General features: G+C 39.7%; 1 protein-coding gene across 8 annotated transcripts in view; it reads left to right on the forward strand.

Annotated features, from left to right (window-relative positions):
• The first annotated feature begins 626 nt into the window (after positions 1 to 626).
• LOC105832227 (calcium-transporting ATPase sarcoplasmic/endoplasmic reticulum type) overlaps positions 627 to 19963 on the forward strand; it is a 47411-nt gene continuing 28074 nt past the window's right edge. For 2 of the 8 annotated variants that reach the window (XM_036291921.1, XM_036291920.1), the window contains exons 1-2: positions 628 to 917; positions 11717 to 11906. In XM_036291921.1, the coding sequence (XP_036147814.1) occupies positions 11789 to 11906 (118 nt within the window). In that variant the 5' untranslated portion in view covers positions 628 to 917; positions 11717 to 11788. The other 6 variants (XM_036291916.1, XM_036291917.1, XM_036291918.1 and 3 more) reach the window with 6 other exon arrangements.

Here is a 19963-nt window from a genome sequence, read left to right on the forward strand (position 1 = left end):
TATAATAACAGCTATATCTCGCCGAAAACAATAGGGGACAAATGGAAAATGACAGAGTTTCTTCATGTATGAAATAATATTATGTTCACACATCCTTTGAGTATAAATAAAAGTTGCAAAAATTCTAAGAAAAGAAGAACCGCAATTACTTATGGTATACCTCGCAACTATTCTGCGATGTGCTATTATTCTAAGAGAAAAAGAAAACGTTTCACCCTTGTTATCTTAAGGAAAGGAAAAACATTTCTCTCCCCTGCTATCAGCTCAACCCTTTAGGGACCACCTGTACTGAAAGCTCGCGAGTTTGGAGATTTTCTTTTATTTATTCCTTTTGTGGTGAGGAGTCCAAGTTCTATTCTTTCGTATAGATTAGCGGATCACGTTCCCGAAATACGGTATTCCTTCGCGTTCAGAACGGCACTGTCTCTCCCCGTCTCCCTCTTTTCTTCGCAGTCCTCTTCCTCCCTCGGCTCTTCGAATTCGAAGGTTAAGCACAAAAAAGCGACGACGACGACATCCGCGACGGTCGCCGGGGCCACTGGCTTCCGGCCAGAGTCCGGCTTTCGTCGTCTCGCCACCAGGTAGCGACGGCTATGGACTATTTAAACGAATTTCGCGGTCGCTCGGCGCTTCGTTTTGTTCAGCAGCGCAGGCGTTGCCCCCTTTTGAATGTTTGTTTGTTTCGCTTTCCTTTTGCCGTCGCGCAAACGACTCTTCCGCACGTTGTAGAGGGTCCCAGTCGAGAGCGGCGCGTCGAGACGATGCGCACCGAGGAGTAGTGGATCGAAAGACGAGGAGAACAAAAGGCGAGAGGACAGTGTGAAAGGTTTAACGGGGGTGGTCCACACCCCCGCCCCTCCTCCACCGCGGCGCTACCAAGTGTAAAAGTTGAAGGATTGAAGACAGAAGCTGGTCTGGTAAGTCTCTCTCATCAAGCAGACATCGTGTGCAGTTGCATAGTGTTCTTCGTGTGACCACGCGAATAGTGACGAAGCTTCCGTTTCCGGAGTGGGGAATTTGCGCGCGCAGAAGGAGCGCAAAGTGTAGTGACCGAGAAGCCAAGAAGGATTAGCCCTGAAGTACCTATCGCGTTTATTATCGTGGATAATCAATTACCGTGAATAACCCTCCTGATTGGCGAAGGGCCGAGCTGCGTCGGAGAACGGAGCGGGCAGCTCTATGGTGAAAATTTCAAAATTTCGCGCGTCTACGGGGCGTAATCGCAAGCTTCGGAAACGCGATAGTGATCAATTTTATATAAGGGGAGAGTTGATCCTGTCTGGTTTTAGATCGCCAGCACGGCGCGATCGTTTTTAAGTGTCTAGCGAGAACAGAAGTGTTTCTTTCCGTCCTCGTAGTGAATCTCGATTGATACTTTGCACGTTAATCCTGTAAATTTTTCTTCGTCACGCAATATTCAGAGATTTATTCAAACAGCACGATGTCTAAAATCAGAACATTAAGATGTCTTTTAAATTTCTTTAACATAAAAATATGACTAAAAAACATTTAAAGACATCTTTGAGATGCTTATATCTTGATTTTAGATATTGTGCTGTCCAAGTAGAAACTGCGAGTTTGCAAATAGAATAATTCCTGTCATTTTATACTGTGAAAAAGGTATATAATGTTACATAAATAGGTAAAAATCGACTTGTAAGGGCCATCACACAATGCCAGGCAATAGGTAATAGGAACAGAAATAATGAAAGAGAGAAAGGATCTTCTCTCTTTCTCTCTTTCTTTATTTCCTATTCCTATTGCCTGTTGCCTGGCATTGTGTGATGGCCCTAAAGGAAATCCATATATTTTATAATTTGTGTAATTGTGTGTTACATTTGTTCGCATGAAAAAAGAAAGCGGCATATTTTTTTACAATGCAGACGGGAAACATGGTTTCTCTTATGTAACTTGAATAATTAACCTTCAAGTAATGGCTAGTCGGTTACAAAAGTCTCTGGAGGATTGGTTTTCAAATCAGGATGTTTCAATAAAATGTGCAAAAATATCTCTTTATTGGAACCAAATTAAATAGTTCACATTACAATTTTTTACTTGACATTGATGTATCTTTTTCTCCGATCTTATTTTTATAAAAATTATTTTAATCGATATAGTTACGGGATATTGTATAGAAAATTTTAGTAGAATATCTCGATACTGCACATATATTGCAACGTTGCATTTGAAAAGTGTAAAAATAACGGGGCAAAGTTAAATTAGAAAATATTATTCTTTAGAATCTGATTTCCCTTTATCTTGGATAAATAGAAAAAAATCTTATTGATATTGCATAAGGAAAACATTACATTAAACGAGCGGACACGAGCTTTGATCCTGTTACATTACACATACACGTTAATTCGAATGCGTGGCGATGCAGGTACGCGGTTGCATAATAAGTGCTTGGCAAAGCAAAATCCGCGGATTAAAAGCGTGTCATTCTGCGGGGAAATAAAATATTTTAACTCGCCGTAATGCGTTTCGAGCGCGGAAAGTTCGCGCGTACGTAAAAAGAAGCAGTTGGAGCGTGCGGCTCGAGAAAGTCAATAAAAACCGCTTGTAAAAAACCGCTTGATGTTCCCGATCACGCGTGAAACCACGCGCGTAAAGTCCTCTCTTCGCCGACGCGAGTACAGCAGTGCGTATTACGCGACCTATAATAGCCAGAGCCAAGAATTCATTTTCGTTTTTGTAGGTCACCGCCGCACATCCGCGCGCCCGCGTAAAACAATTTTCGCGGACCGAGAAATTATCTCGACGACCTGACGACGTCGCGGTAATTTGTGCAATCCTAAACTATAATTAAACACCGTTATAAAACACCGGCCAGCGAATTGCGCGCGCGCGCGCACGCCCTGAGAGGGACCCTCGATAAAAATGAATCCGCGTATTAATGGGAGATAACACGTGTCTTCAAAAAAAAGTACGTGCCTCCAGCTTACGCGTTAAGCTTTGATATTGCCAGGCGGAACAATTTTAATGTCCCGCGAGATTTAACAGCTTTAATATGGTGAAGCTTCAATGCAGATATCACATCTGTTCTTGCATTCCTCCAGTTTCCCTTCGAGTAATTTCGGGTCGCTTGTTACGCGTGACTCTATTAATAAAAATTTCAAAGGCATTCTGTTATCTTTGGCGATGGGTACGCGGCAGAAATACGTGATGGATGATTTGGTGTCGCGGGAAATGCGTTAATGCGTGCAGCACCGTCGGCAACGGTCGGAAACGCACGTATGCGCGCCCGCATTCCCATATGGTACCACGTCACAATAGCATAACATATAGATATATCAACATTGCGCCCGCAACATTACAGGAAATGATCTGTCGAGCGGTGAATAGGTCAAGTCAATATTGCAGTTAGCCTTTTCATAAAGCAACCGCGAGCTCCTCTGATTCGAGAAACTGAAAGTTCATCCCAGTCAATTTTCTAACGAATTCAGAAATACGTTCAAAAGTACTCGTAATAACAATTTTAGTTGATTTTATTGATAGTTTTAATTTTATTAGACCTCTAATTGTAGCAAGCTCTCAATCTAAATAAGAAAAATCCAACTCTTTGAAAATGTAATCGATTTCTGATTCTGATTGTCTGATATTAATAAATCTTAATTTCGATATATTTTTGAACCGATGAATACTGTGGAGAAATAAATTGAGAGAATAACACGAAGATTGCGTACCAAGTACCACGCTGAACTCTTATTGGCCCAACGTTGATGTATTTTTTTTTTAATTTTAAATTTTAATATCCCCAAATAATAAGTTTTACTTTGGAAAAGAATTCTGACTAGACTTATCGTTTAGTAAAGCGGATTGTTTAGCGCTGGAATAGTCGTTTGCGACTTTTTACACAAACGTGGGAGAAGGAATATCGGTTTTCTTCAAGAATGGATAATCCGATAAAGCGAATTACCTCATCCCGGGTACCTATGTAAGGCATTCGTCACATATAACGGCGACCTCTACTTGTTTGCCAACAAGCGCACTGCGTTTCTTATCCTTATGGCCCGTCCAACATGTTGCATCTCGTCTTCAAATAGATCCCACCAGTCCACTCACTCAAATCGTGACCACAACGTCTGCTTCGCCCAGCTGCGCTTTTCGCGCTTTCCGTGCTTAAAATGGAACAAATGTATGCTCGTGTCTCGGCAGAGAATCCCTTGTTATGTAAAGGGGTTCAAGCGTAATTTGGTTGATTCAGATCCCAGACATTTACCTTCTGTCACTCCTCTGTCGTTCTCTTTAAGGTTTAAAAAGATTATTATTATTATTAAAACACTGCTGAAGTATTTATTACGCGTTTCGAGAGTATTCAACATTCATTTCGCGCTTTTCATTTCACGCTGTGATATTATGCATTTAAATTACAGAGCTGAATTCGTGAATATGCCTGAACTTTTATTAACTAAAAAAAATATTGTTTTATTGCCTTAAACAGTATTATTAATAAATAATCAAATAATCATGTTTATTTCTTTAAAATAAATAGTTTGTCTATTTCAAAACATTTATTTTTTCTTTTTCAAATAAATTTTATTAAATTTAAGACTTTGTCTTAAAACTTGTGCGAGGAAGTTGATACTCTTACCTTATATAATTAAATAAAAGTAAATTTAGTGACCGTTGAATATTTGATGAGATTGATCCAAAGCAAGGTACGCTCTTTCGAGTAAACTTATTATTAATTAAATTTATTATGCATAAAGGCAAAATGATCCATACTGCACTGAGGGAAAGAATTTAATAATAATATAATCAGATTTTTGTAAAATAATTTCAATTAAATATTTGACAAATTAAATATTAATAGAATTAAAATATCTTACGAACGATGAAACATAACATTTTGCCAAAACATTTCTCCATTTCCCACGATATTCATCCTTACATTTCTACTTACGGACCGCGAATGGTGAAGCCACCCTCAAGCGCGTCATAGTCCTTGGCAGGACGGCTCGGCGGGACGAAGCAGGAGGAAGAGGCGATGTGCCGTAGATCGGGAGAGCGCGGCAGCTCCCCGCGGGAGCTGATCTCTGCCAAAATAATTAGGAAGCCGTCGTGTCGAAGACGTGCTAAAAACGTCCGCTCGGCCGCGCGCGATTTGGCCGGATAGTCGCGTCCCGGGCGCCCGAGCGAGCTGGTCGTCCGGACAGTCGTCCTCGGCAGAGAGCAGTCCGCAGCGGGTTGCCGTGGTACCGCAGTTACCGCGCGACCGGGTCCCGAGTGCCGTATCGCGCGGCGTCGTGTGCTTCTGCCCTTCGGCCCTCCGAGGCCCTCCGATCTGACGAGCGAGCGAGCGATTACGTCGGAGGGGAATAGTCAGCGAGCGAGAGAGGGTTAGTCTTGCCATATCCGCTCGATTCATCCCCTCGATTCCCCAACCGCGGGCTTGCTTTCGTTCCTGTCGCACGAGGGAAGAACGAGCCTTCCTGATTACGTTCGTCGTAACGTAAGCGGCAGCAATGCAACCCATGTAATACAGTGGTTTAGTGAGTAATCTAGCGAAATTGTCAAAATAATGATTGATTGGGTTTCTGAGAAAATACGCGGATTTGTGAAAAATCGTACTGGTTTCTTTATGATTTCTCTACGTACTTATCTGTCACGATATTGCTTTCGTCCTGTCGCGAAGGCCTCGACGGGAGACTCGATTTCTAAACCTTTATTTGTATTTAATTTAAAGAAGAATTTAATTAAAAGCACTATTTGTGTTCTTAATTAAAACATTATCCTAAAAAATTACGCCTGTTTGCGGCGGAGAGAGAAGGCCGAGAAAAATTTACGGGAGACTTTGTTGGTTGAGGGTTGAGCGTACCTCGTCTCGATTACGTTACCTCGGATTTGTGTGCTGGAGTGTGAATGGATATATACACGGGGCTCTCCCGTGAGAATCATGTGTGACGTGTGTAATTAACAGCTTGTCAGCATTTTAGCGAATTGTTTCGCTCCGATCGTATTTTCCAGCTCTCACAACGCGAAAAGTTGATGTGCTTGATGATTACGGGGCATAATCGCGTGGGAATTGGATACGACGTGTTTAATTAATCACTCGTCGGGCACTTCGTCGAGTTCTTCGTTTCCTGTGTTGTATCTATCTTGAATTTGCAAAACCAACTTACACATCGAATAGCTAAGCGGGACTTTATGAGAATTATGTTACATGTGACCTTCCGTTGACATCGCAAAACGCTTGTTCGATATTCGAATGACAGATTGTGAGAATCAAATAGCGTTGATACGGGTAATTAAATATCTTTTTCCCTTATATTGATTGTGTTGTCTTAATTTAAATTAACAAGAGCGTTTCTGATCATAGGAAGATGAGACTTGGAAACTTAATGGGATGGATTACTTATTAATTTTAAAACAATGTTTTATGCTTTAAGTCTTTGTCTTTAACGCACAATAACTGTCTTGTAGTTTGAACTCTTAGAGCCTTTGCTTAGAATGGACTGACTTGTATACTTTTAAGATGTCATTTATTGTTACATTATTATATTTACACACTTTTATAATATGTATAAAAATAAAGTAATAGTTAAAAATTAGTATTATTTTTGTTATTTTATACAGAGATTTATCAATTACAAACAAAATGACTCTTTAATTTAAGACTTTAGATACACACACACATCACACACACACACACATGCACGCACGCACACACACAAGACAGTTAAATATAACAATTTTAAAAAAGATTTAAACATTAAACATAATTTAAAACATTGTCTTAAATTTATAAATTATTAACATTTAATATCAATATTAAGTTATTAATGATAATTAATTGATAACGATATTAATATTAAATTCATAACCACTTGTTACAATGAATATCATCACATGGTTCAGTGATTGAATTGATTAAGATTCGTTCTGAAAATCAAGGCAGTCCTGGTTCGATTCCTGGCTGGGACATTATTTTATAACAAATTCTTTATAGTATTTGGAAGAGGAAATTTCTGTTGATAACATTGTCATAATAGATACTTGTTAACATTATTATTAAATTGGTTGATTAAATTAATTTAATATGTGATATTATTCTTATTCAACAAATAACACAAACAGAAACATAACTAAGTTTCGTCGATTTTAATAAGCTTTCGAACGTTAAAAAGTATTGATGGTAATGATATACAAAACATATATTTTTATATAAATATATTCTCATACTTTCAAGAGATGCAATTCTTTGGAAAAATCAATTATTTTCTATCGAAGTGAATATAATACTCATAATTTTAATAAGTTTATAATTATTATTAAGTGTTTTTGTAACTATTAACTTATTTAAAAACTTATTAAAAAATATGTCTCTTATTTTTGTTTTATTTATATTTTAATTAATATCAGAAGTTTATTAAAATCGGAGAGGAACTCAACGCACGATCGAATTATTTTGTCAATGTTTTATGACCGAAAATTTGTTTGGCGCGTAGTTTAATAAACTTGAAAATGTCTATAAAATTGCACAAGAAATATCAACACTAAGATTCAGCTATGATCGAAGAAAGATCCATCTTTAATTAGTTGTATTTTCACATATCGATGTTCTCTTATTAATAATAATTATAATTTTGATCGCGTATTTATATAGTTAAACATGTTCTTATCTTGATGACGCAAATTTATGTAGAAAATTAATGAATAATTACAAGAAATTATGGAAAAGTCAGAGATCCAGTACACAAGTTATATTACAAATCCCACCGGATAACAAGAAGACATGTTTTTCAGACTCTTTTGTGTTCAAAGCCCAAAGACAAAAAATTCAAGGGGAGGTATATAAAATATATCTAAACAATGTCTGAAATATCCGACGGCTTTTAGACGCATTTCAGACATCTCTTGGAGTTACGCCAGCGAGATCTTCGGGCGCTCTTCGTTCCAACCGCGTTGCTTCGAATTTGCGAAGTTAATAGGGAAAGTTAGCGTTCAACGATTAGCGGGGCGATGAAGAGCCGAATTGAATCAGTCGCAAGAGTTACGGGCGGGTGCGTTTAGTCGTTTGCCAATGTGTGCTCGCATAGGTGTTTCATAATAGAAGACACGAGAATATCCGAGGTAAAGGAAATTTCGCGGGACTGTGAAAACGACCTTGGGAATAAAAGCTCGTCGAGGGCTGGCAAAGCTCGTCGGATGGATTAAGAGATCGAGCATGCTAAAATGTTCAATTGATTTGACGAAACAATTTCCAACAATCATAAATGTCGATTTTTCTCTTAAACGAAGTCGAGTTTTCTTACAGAAATTGAATATTGACAGCGATTAATTATTTATTTTGAGTATTAAAAGTTCTTTATTATTAATGTTTTTAATATTAAAAATAAATAGTTAAATACTGGCCCATATTCAATTACTCTGGATAATAATTAAGAATTTTTTTATTACACACTTTCCGATATCTATTTCATATAATTGAAAGAATAATTGAACACTATTTTAATGTATAATAAAAAGACGATTAAATTAAACGTTACTTTAAGCTATGGAAATTTTAATAAAAATTATGTTCTAAATTTGAATTAGCACTGGATGAAAATTTACCTACAGTAATATTCCAGGATTAAACTTTTATGGGGGATATTTTAATCGATATTTTCGAATTTGAATCGAATTTTGAAACCGCATCACATTCGATCACACATTCGAGCGAGAGAAAGAAACCTGGCATTTAATTGAGAGGGAAACATATGTATCCTGATTACGGAGGGGACCCATCCTGCAATTTCCTTCTCTTTCGCAACTCGTCGTTCCAGCAACGCCAACATTACTCAACCCCCAAACTTGTTGATGCCGCGCGGATATAAATAATAACTTCAACGTGTGTCACGCTGGTATTAATAATGTGGACCGTTCGCTTGGGATTGAATTAACGTTTCGCTTTTCTCGGCGAAATGAGATATTCCGACCATCTGTCCCGAAGTCAAAAATCACAGCTGGACCGCGTCGCGGGCGTTGATGTGCGTACAAGAGCTTTGAAACGGATAAAAAAAGAAAGACAGAAAGAGAGAGCAAAAGATGTAGTGAAAAAACGAGTATTTTCGAAAAAAATTACGTGAGCGACAGGATCACTTTCCGATCCTGGGGGATCTTTCGCCTCGCAAAATTCGGCAAATTGGCGAGCGGGCCGGAGGATTTGCATTCGCCGACGGTCAACAGTCTACCACCGCCAACATCGCGGTTACGTAAGGGGAAACAACTGCGGTCGGTCCCGTCACCGGACGGCCGTCTTAAAATACGCGCCAAGGAAATAGCCTAGCAGAAGCCTGAAAATAGCCGCGCACCGCGTCACACGCCGCTCGGCCAATCGCGTCGCTCCACATGCTCGCTGTTCGCGAGACGCGCGGCGACGCGTGTCGCCGTCGCCGCCGCGGTGAGAGCGGGCGTCGCGACGCCCCGTACGCCGGGACGTGGCACGCGGCCGCGCGGACAGCCGCGACGCCGTCGACGACGTCGCGGGGCGAACCGCGGGCGGCGTCCCGGCGCCGATCGGCGCCGATTAATCGCCGTACGAACGGCCGGCGTGGCCGCGAGGCGGGCCACGCGGTCCGTCGTGGCGCGCGCGACGGCGCGTCGATCGGCGGCGGCGCGCGCCGCCAGGCGGCGCTGACGCTCGCGCGATGATTCGCCCGATTCGCGGTGTCAGTCTCGCGGAAGCGGAGGTCAGGTTGGCAGGTCGTTCGCGCTGGTCACACCGTGTGTCCGGGGAAAATGACGTGCGTCCCGTACGTCCGCGCCTCGTGATAGCTCGCGCGTGCAAACAGCGTTTCGCAGCAGCAACGGCACCCAGGATCACCAGCAGCAGCGGCAGCAGCAGCAACAGCGGTAGTAGCAGCAGCAGCAGCGACACAACCAGCACACCTCCGTAGCGCTCTCCGCTTCGGCACGTTTTCTTCCGTTCTTTTCCTCCCTTCGTGTTGTGCGTGTGCGCGCGCGAGCTGGCGAACGAACGAGCGAGCGAGAGAAAGAGAGAGGGAGAGACGGGTCGTGCGTTATTCCGAGAGTGAAACGTCAAGTTCCGTTCGCGGATCTCCGTCGTGGAGAAGCACGCGCGCCGCCACCGCCGCCGTCGCCGTCGTCGCCGCCGCTAACGCGGCTAACCTAAATATTCGGCGGCCGTAACGTAATCTTTTCTCTCTCTCTCTCCCTCTCTATTGCACTTTTTCCTTCTCCTCTCGCCTCTCTTCTCCCTCTCGTCCTTCGTCCTCCTCTCTTTCTCTCTCCTTTGCGTTCCCCCCTCCGCCCTGCCTGTTTGTCTTTCTCTCTCTCTCGTCGTTGACACGTCGTCGTCAACGGATAAGTCGCCGCCGCCGCCGCCGTCGTCGTACGGCCGTCAACGAGCCCGGCGAGGACACCGTAGCGGGCCGAGCGCGAGTGCATGTCGCGCGGACACGTCGCGCACCGAGCAGTGAGTCGAAACCGTGGCGGAGTGCTTCCTCTTCCTCCTCCGCCGTCATCCTCCTCCTCCTCGTCGTCGTCGTCGTCGTCGTCGTCGGCCCGTTGTCATCACGCGGACGCGCCATCGCGTTTCGTAATTTCACACGGAGGCGAAACACCGTGGGACAATCCCCTGCGTCACGGCATTTTCGGTAGTTGAAGTTTATTTTACTTCTCTTTCTCTTTCTCCTACTCTTGCTTCTTCTACCGCGTCTTAGTAGGCACTTACGTGGTGCACGCGGATGAGTTTACGTGGCGATCGCCCAGCGGAGAGTTTCACCGATTTCCCAAAGTCTCGCATCTTCGGCAGGTTTTCGTTAGGAACACGTAGCACGGGCTGGCGTCAAAGCCCCCGTTTTCCCCCTCCCCCCACCCGCGCTCCCTTCAGCTGAGTAAAGTGTGCCTGACGGTGCATTTTGGAAGGAGATAGCGGCTAGAGATTGTTAATTTTCTTGCTTTTCGAAGTCGAAGATTTGAGAAAAGTCGAAAGAAGCGCAGTTTCATCGGTTCCCATTCGACTTTATCGTGAATTTTTCTATTATTCGTGCGTTTTATATTAGGTCTCATATTTTTTACGAATTGTTAGAACATTGGTATCTGTGAAAGAAGCTTGGTCATTTCTCTGTTTGTGAAACGCAACGTTTGAGGGACAGCTCCAGGGTGATTGAAGACGCGAGTGTGACTTGTACGACAATGATTTTAAAATGTAGAGTTAAGTCTTAGACCTCGATGCAGCTCAGCTCTTTCGTTTGCGTGTTTTCAAGGCAAGATTTTATCATTAACGAATAGTGAATTGTAAAAGTTTTTGCCGATAAATAAAGTTTAAAGGACTATAGATAAAGTTTAATATAGACATTCTGAAGAAAAAAAGATGTTTAGTTCTGAATGAATATTCTGTCTACATAAAGATTTGTATATTTTCTAAATTCTTTATTTTATTATTTGATATTTTGAGAACATGACAATTTTGTGTGCTTCAAACATTTGGCGGCCTTGAACACAGTATGAAGCCTAACGTTAATTATTATCTTTCGAACGGCATTTGTTGGTTCAATCACTTTTTCAATTATTTTATTCGGAATAAATGAGCTAGTGATAAAAGTTCGCTGGCTGTACAATTTGCTCCAGTTTTTTTTTTTATTCGGTCAATGTTTACTTGCGTATTTGGAGCAATTTTTTAGCCGTGTATTTCGGTTTCGTTATCCTCTGTACTACATATTTTTTCGTAATATTTTGTCTAACAAATAATTCTGTTTATTTGCAGAAATTGCTAGTGTGAATGAACGTACACTCACTGAGAGGATAACATTGGTGAAGCATCTACGAAGCAGTAACCATGGAGGACGGCCATTGTAAAACCGTGGAAGAAGTGGTAAATTACTTCAACGTCGATCCTGACCAGGGATTAAGTCCCGACCAGGTCAAAAGGAACCAGGAGAAGTATGGTCTCAACGGTAAGCAATTGGTTCTTCCTTTTTTGTACAGTTTAGATTTTATAAGTCTTAATAAATTCCGTAACGTTTGTTCGTCTGTATTTACACAGGCTTCTTAATGCCAGATGAATTAAATATTCATGAATGAATTAAATGAATCGGTTAATAAAATAAAAATCAAACAGGTGAAGGGGAGCCGTGTATTTTTTATCGTTCGCTCCGTCTTGTGGAAAGGATCAAACTCTTTAACATGCGATACATACAATCACGTCGCACGTGGACTGCACAATGCGCTTCGGAATTAGCGCCATTCCAAGTCGCCGTTCGCGAGTTTTTCTCTCCTTATCTACTCCGAGTCGCCCGTCTTTCTCTTCAACGTAATCCGTCTGTAATTAAACTCCAAATTAACTTTCCGCCCGTACTAAGTACGCTTAAAGCGCACCGAGCCTTTAATGTTAATTAACAGCGTGGTTCTCCCCGATCGAGTTTATATTTAATGAAGAAAGAAATTGCATTCAGATTGCTCTCGCTAGGAAAAACGCAACAGCGAGCTCTGTAGATATCTGCGCGTTATTACGCGCATAGCACGCACTCGGCGCGGATGCGATATCGCGATACTCGCGGAAATAACGCGTGCGCGCGCGCATCTAACGTCTCCGCGTTGCGAGGAGCACGGGTAAAAGTGTCCTCTTATCAGAGCTTATGCCTGATACGTATGTCGATGTCGTTGGTCGTGCGTGTGTGCCACGCCACGCGTGTTGTCCCCACCATCGCGTGATATCCTACCACCGTCAGTAGCTCACCTCCGTACACGTGTTCCGTGCCTAAGTAGTTTTCTCTCAATGATTATTGTGTGTGTGTGTGTATGCCGTTTGATCATACGAGGAGACCGTTTTTGCTTCCGTATACCTGTCGGAAACGGCCGCCACACGGAGAGAACGATTTCTTTGAATATTTTTTTCTTCATTTTTTGGATTTGCTTATTTTACTTATTTCATTCAAACGACGTGATGTGTTATACGAAACGTTATCTTTATTGGCTGAAAGAAGTAGTATCGTTTCATTGAATCGAACAGTATTTAATAATAAATAAATCGAATAATCGTATTTGTTTTTTTTTTCCCTCAAATAAACAGTCTTGCTCGATTATCCCGAAGCACATATTGCCTTGTTTTTAATCAATTTTTATTATTAAAACTACACCGAGAAAAAATGTAGTTAGTTTGATTAAATTTTTCGACTTGGTTAAATTTCTTCCGTTGAGGCATCTATGTATTTAACTTAAATACGTAAAATACCTGCACTTCAATTCAAGTATTTATATATTTAGCTGAAATACATATATATTCAAACTGAAGAAATTTAATCAAGTAGAAAAATTTTAGCCGAGTTAACAACTTTTTTTTCTCAGCGTAGAGAAGAACTCGTTTCTCTCTGTGTATCCTTTTGTTTTGGCGTGTAATTTGCGTAGAAGGAATCGAGATGAGAGAACAATTGTTGTCGGGATTTGTGCCTCAGGTAATTTATTCGAGTGCCGCGTGTTTATTATCGGCAGGCAATAGCCCGTATCTACATTTCGCGAGATTAAATGATCAATTATCAAAACCGCGTGCCATTGCATGTGTGTGTGTGTAGCTTCTGTTTTCACCTCGTTTCGGAGAGAGACGTGCTTATGACGTGTGTATCTGTCGATGGTTTACAATAATGCAATTGGGGACGTTTAAATCATCGGCATTCCAATTTCCGTCGCCGATACAAACTGCTCGATTGAATCGCGTGTATTTCGAGTAATACTTGAAGTTGTGCTGACGTCGGGGATTCAATCCTCGCACTTGAGAAACAATAATTCTTTGTGATACGAATTCTTTGCGTAAAAACTTAATCCGACCTGATAACGCGCGATAATTGCGATTAATTAATACGTCAATAAACGACCGTGACTGTATTGTGATAATTATTTATTATTTTAATGAACTTATGCATACATAGTTTTTACTTGATCCAAACGTTAAATACTTAATTCAGAATTATATTATTTTGATAATAATAACATGCGCAAAAATTATATATTATGTGGTTAAAATTGCATGAAATACATTAGTACAGAGAGAGAGACTACAGATTAAACATTTAAATAAATTTTTATATTTTCCTTTGATTCTTTCTCTCTGAAGGATCACAACGCATGTGACATAAATAACTGAAATAAATGTGTCACATAAATAACTTGAAAGCAAAAATAGAGCAAAGCATACAAAATTTGGTAGAACCTTATGAACAGTTCTCAATACAGAACCCACTAATTTTTCATTTTTTATTTTGTTTTATATTTTACTAACTATATGCCACTGTACGTGTTATCTATTTCGCAGAATGAGACACGTTGCAAAGAGTATCTTTGATTGCGTTGCTTTGTAACTTTTGACAATTTAACCGTCGTAAAATTAATTCCGTTCGGTGATATTCACAATCCGCGGAAGAGGAGGAGCGCGCACGTGTCTCATCTATGGTTTATTTTCGCGTAAACGCTAATTAGCGCTCGTCGAAATACCGGACCGGATTTCCCTCCCGGTCTCGGAGATCGAGAATCTGCCGAGATGAGCTGTCGTCTGTCTCACTTCCGTTCTTCAGAGATTTCCATGAAATGTGAACAGAAAGGTCAAGTCTCGAGAGCTGATTACGGAATCGAGAGATCTTCAATTAGTGAGAGCAAAGCGAAATAAAAATTGCACATTCAGCTTTCTCGTCAATCGCGGTTCTCTTATTAGTTTCGTCTTTGTCGAGCAAACCACGTGACCAGAGGGAAATGAGGGGAAATACGAGAGGGAAAAGAAACGATAAAGTTACTCCATGTTACTCAGCGGGGCAGGGGGGTGTTTATTATTATTCTGATGCAAGGGTTTATGACGTGTCGATCGTCTCGAGGAGGTGCATAATCGCGCGCGCGCGTGCGTGGCACGGGCCGCCCGGGGAATTCGGGGCTATTTGCACGTATATACACGCGATAAACATTACGCCGGGGGAAGATTACGGCGGAGCTACAAAATAGGCGAGTTGCGTGGCGTAGTATCGTCTTTCGTTTACGAAAATAAAATACAGGGAGCAACAAAGTCCGTGGTCGAATCTTAGAGTTGGACGTTATCTGGCGTGTCCCGCCGCTATATTTTGACGCTCCTCCGAAAGCGCCCCCGCGATGTGATACAATTATTTTAAATAACACGCGGTGTCGACGAACGCGCAGCTGCTCCTTTCCGCACCTGCGAAATTTTTCCTCGGCTGAAATACGATCGGGAGCGCGAATCGTTGTAATTGGAAATCCTTAGCCTCCGAGTTCGGTTTGCTTTATTAAAATTCTCGGGAGGTTAAAGAACTTGACGAGACTTTGAGCTCTTCAGAGGATTATAGTTTACATAAAAACTTGTCGACTGTTTAATTTTTTATGGTGTAGTTTTTAGAATATTAAAGTTTAGGAAAAAATTAAACAGCTTCACCGACATCATCCGACGTAATCAGTCGGAACACGGAATAAGCTATAATTATGACTATAATCACTGTATTTCATTCTGCTCGAGATAGTACTTGATAATAGAACGATGACGATCTGTTACCAACCAGCAAACTCGTTTTTATGCGTAGCAACATGATTAATTGTGTCTGTGAATGCGTGTTTGGAAAAAAAACGCACATTCTACAATAAAATGCCTTCTTTCTGATAGATTTAAATCTTTCCTAATTAAAACAAAATTGTTACATTACTTGTTGTTTGTTCAATTTTGATAAAGGATATTATAAAATCCTATGATCGTTATTAATTAGTTTTTAGTTTTGATTGAATAATCGATACAAAGTGTGCTACACACGTTTGTTACGTGTAGAATATTAAATAGCATTTTCTAGCAATGATAAATTAATCATATTACGTTTGTGTCCGATATGCCGCGCCTTGAATGACCTTAAGTTCAATCTTGAAAATTAGCTGGACGAGGGTGAGGACAATGCGGGCACAACGTAACCCTTTAAGGCTCATATCGATCTGATAATACGATCGTGTGCCGCTGTTGAGAGTTTGATGGATAGCATAACTCAATTGTACACGGCCGAGCGTTGCATTTGGCAGGCTGCATGCAGCTTGATAGCCGACGTTAATTGCGTGAAGAAGAAATAAAAATAATCTAATTTAAGGTAAACTTGATTCACAAGCGAAGTTGGTCTCTCTTCATTGGAGAAAATTTGAATCGTCAGTCTAAGAGACGCGTAAAAAGCAGCGTTTGAAAAATTGAAGCGCGAAAATGAAACTTTTTATCAGGCAGAAGGTCACAATCGACTATTATATTATAAGTCCATGAGAAGGTAGTTTAATCCTTGCATTAATTTAAATTTAAATGATGAAAACGTTAATTAAAGATCTCGCGTAAAAGTGAAAGATAAAATTCGAGAGGAAGAACCTTTTACAGGCGAAAAAGAGGGAAGACCAGGTAATTTCGCTTATAATATTTGAAATCGGGAAATTAAAGAAACTTCGTATTGTTGAACTTTCGTGAAGTTTTAAAGACAAAATTAGAAATCAAATCGAGAGTAGTACAATTCAAAAATCTGTTTGCATTTTGACGTTATGCGAAGGGAGCTTTGGACATTTGCTTCAAGATAATGCTATCTTTTATGGAGGCTTTTGTTATGATTTTTATCGGATAAGTATAATAAATGTAGGCAGACTTTGCACGCGTTATGATAAACGGATATCGTTTACGTAACGCAAACGAGGCCATCTAAATTATAATGAATGCTTTATTTATATGCATTGCCTTTCCCCATTCTCCAATATTGCTGTTTGCACTCAAAGAGAATTTTGCATTGTTATATCATATTCCAATATGAAACAATAAATATCATTATTGCCGATGAATGAATTTGATTAATATATGTTAATTTATGAGAAACAAAATCTATTGTTCACCCGTGAATTTCTTAATACCTTTTTTCCAATTACACATTTCATCACACTGTGAAATGTTAAGAAGAAGCGAAACAAAAGAGAAAGAAATTTCCTTCAAGAAATTTATTCAGAACTTTGTAAAATATTACTAATTTTTCATTTTAAGATATAACTGCAACGCGTAAATTTCCATTTAAATTCACGATTAATGCAAGTTTAATTAACAGTTGATTTACAAAATTTCATAAAAATTTACATTTTTTGAACTATAATTTTATGTTTCATATATGTTCCTTTTATGTATCTTGACCGTATCATTTATTTTCTTGTTTTCTTTCTCAATTATAAATGGTCATTTTTAGGAATTCTTTTTCAGAAGCACACGAATATTAGCAGCATGAATCAGCACTGATCAACTCATTAAATTGATAAAGCGTATTACGTCCATTGTTTAATTATATTCTTATTTGTATGTCAAAATAACACGCTTATCGATTCAGCATTAAATCAGTCTTGACGTAATTTGTCGTGAGAAGAATTCGCGTTTAAAGCCAATCTAATCGGCGCGGAGAATTAACATTATCCGCATAAATACTACGCGCAATTGACGTCCGATGATCATCTTCGGAGATTTGTATCGATGACGTCAATTCATATCGGATTTATTATATTTTCGCAGGAAAAACGTAGACTACGCGGACGTCAGCGCGCGATATTCGGCGAACGTTATTAATTCGTATTTGAACGTACGTATATCGCAACTCATCCTCCTCCGCGTTTGCACCCGCATTCAAAGGTAAACAAATTGTAGGTAGTTACACAGAGCGATCTCGCTAACTCGCTTTTATCAAGATGCGGCCGGGGAGAATTTCTCGACGAATAATCGCGGTAGACCGCGCGCTACGGCGATAAAATGTCGTCGCCCACATAAATTTGCATTGCATCAGCCCGGGGAAGAAGCTCTTCGGTTTTCCGAGACCGAGAACTCGGTCACTACTGTGCGATCATCGGCACCGCGCGATAAATACCAAGGGTAGACTCGTCGGGCAAAAATTTCCATTTACACTAATAGTCACTAATACACGCGTCTTTTCGCATACGACTTCTTTACGTATTCCGTGCGCATTTTTACACACAACCTTTTCAAATCTTAACTGTCTATTATTGTTTTCTGTTCTTAATATATATGCAATTTACAATTTTTTAACTTATCGTAAGACGAAGGACGCACATTTACTAAAAATAAACTTACTGAATAATCATTAAACTTATTTGTTAAAAACGTAATCGCAACGATACATGAAATATGATCTTTTTTTTTTTTAAATAATGTAAGCTTGAATGAATTATTCCTGTGCCATACCGGATAAAATATCATTCCGATAACGATACCGTTATCACGAATTAATGAATTTTAACAAGTCGACTTGGCCGTGCAAAAGTTCAGTCGTTCTCTTAGATTTGCGAGCGTGAGTCAGTTTGTCTTTACATACCAAGCAGTCACGATTGATAATTGTTTTATTTATATTTCCTTTGTGCGTGAATACATGACGTGCGTTTAACTTGAATTCCACGAGATACGCCTATTCGGGATCTACGTGGGTAGAGTTCGTTCACAGCGTGTGTTTTCTTATCTTTTTGGGTTAAGGATTAATTGCCGATTCAGCGGTGACGTGAGTTTTGTAATTGGAGAAAAGTTTACGCATGTCCTCCATGGGAGTTACATTTTTGATACCTTTTCAAACTTTCTTGTATTAAAGTTTTATAAGTTAAAAAGAAATCTGAAGAGAACAGCAATTTAATATGATAATCAGAGTGAGAAACGTTAAAACAAATATCGTAAATGCAAACGAAGTGAAGACACGGATAGAATAGACGTGTTAATAATTTCATCGGGTTAAAACTGCCGTAGATTAAGAAATTGTTCTATGCCGGCAATGTAATGAGTTGCGAAAGAAAGTGGCGGACGGCGCTCTATGTCCAAATTGAAAGCTTCGTTTCATTTAGCCTTAATTCGCCCCGTGGGAAAAAGCGTGCCAGCCCACGTGTGTGCTTTTACGCGGGTCGTAATTGCATTTCTTAAGTTCCCGGGCTCTTTTGTCTTCGGTGTTGCATCCGCAACGCTCCGCGAGTCGCGCACGGGGGGACACCTGACGTGGACAACTTTCAGCGTAAGCAACCACGTCAGAGCAAACGTCGTTGGCCGATTCATTATTAATGCGCTGACTGCGAAGAGACGTTTTCCGGCGCCTTCCTTCGACTCGCGATCACGCGATCGCGCACGAAGGCCGAGGTGCATTGCGACGAGGATACACAATGACGCCACACTGCAATACAAGTGTGTAAAAAATGCCTTATTCGTGCGTATGTGATTTAGTTTTCCGCGTAAAAATAACAGCAAAACCTGTCCAACTATACTTTAAATATGTAAATTTATGCAGTGTAGCGTATTATTTTTTATATGGAAAACTAAATCATAAATACGATTGAAGGATTTTTACACATTTAAATTTAGAGTAAAGTTAAATCTTTACGAACACATTCACTAATTAATTTTCTTTTACTTTGTTAAATATTCGATAAATAAATTATATATATGGTGTACGTGTATAAAACATTATTTCTTATTTCTTCTTTTTAGCGTTTGAAAAGTATTTTTTGTCTAGTCTTATATCTCGAAAATACAATTCCGAGTATAACTTTGCACGTATGTCAATTAAATTGTAACTTTTTTGCTTTAAAGATTTAACTATTGAATTCTTTTATCTCGTCACTCGAAATTATTTCAATTCTCGGTGGTATTATTATTATTATTATTACATAAGAATACTAAAAATAGTAAAAGAAAAAAATGACATAATTTGTGTATCTGAAGAATGGTTTATTTTTTATTTTTTTACGTTCAAAATATATTCTCTCTAGTTTTTATCGAAGATACACTTTCGAATATAATTTCGCACGTACATCAATTGATTTGTAACTTTAAATTTTCTGCTTTAAAGATTTTTGCTTAAAGAACTTTTTTCATTTTGTTACTCGTAATTATTTCAATTTGCGTTATTATTATTGTGCAAGAAATAAAATAATAAAAATTATAAAAGATGAAATTACATAATTCGACATAAGAATCAATCGTACATTGTGC

The sequence above is a fragment of the Monomorium pharaonis genome, chromosome 9, assembly GCF_013373865.1.
Source record: "Monomorium pharaonis isolate MP-MQ-018 chromosome 9, ASM1337386v2, whole genome shotgun sequence".
NCBI lineage: Eukaryota > Metazoa > Arthropoda > Insecta > Hymenoptera > Formicidae > Monomorium > Monomorium pharaonis.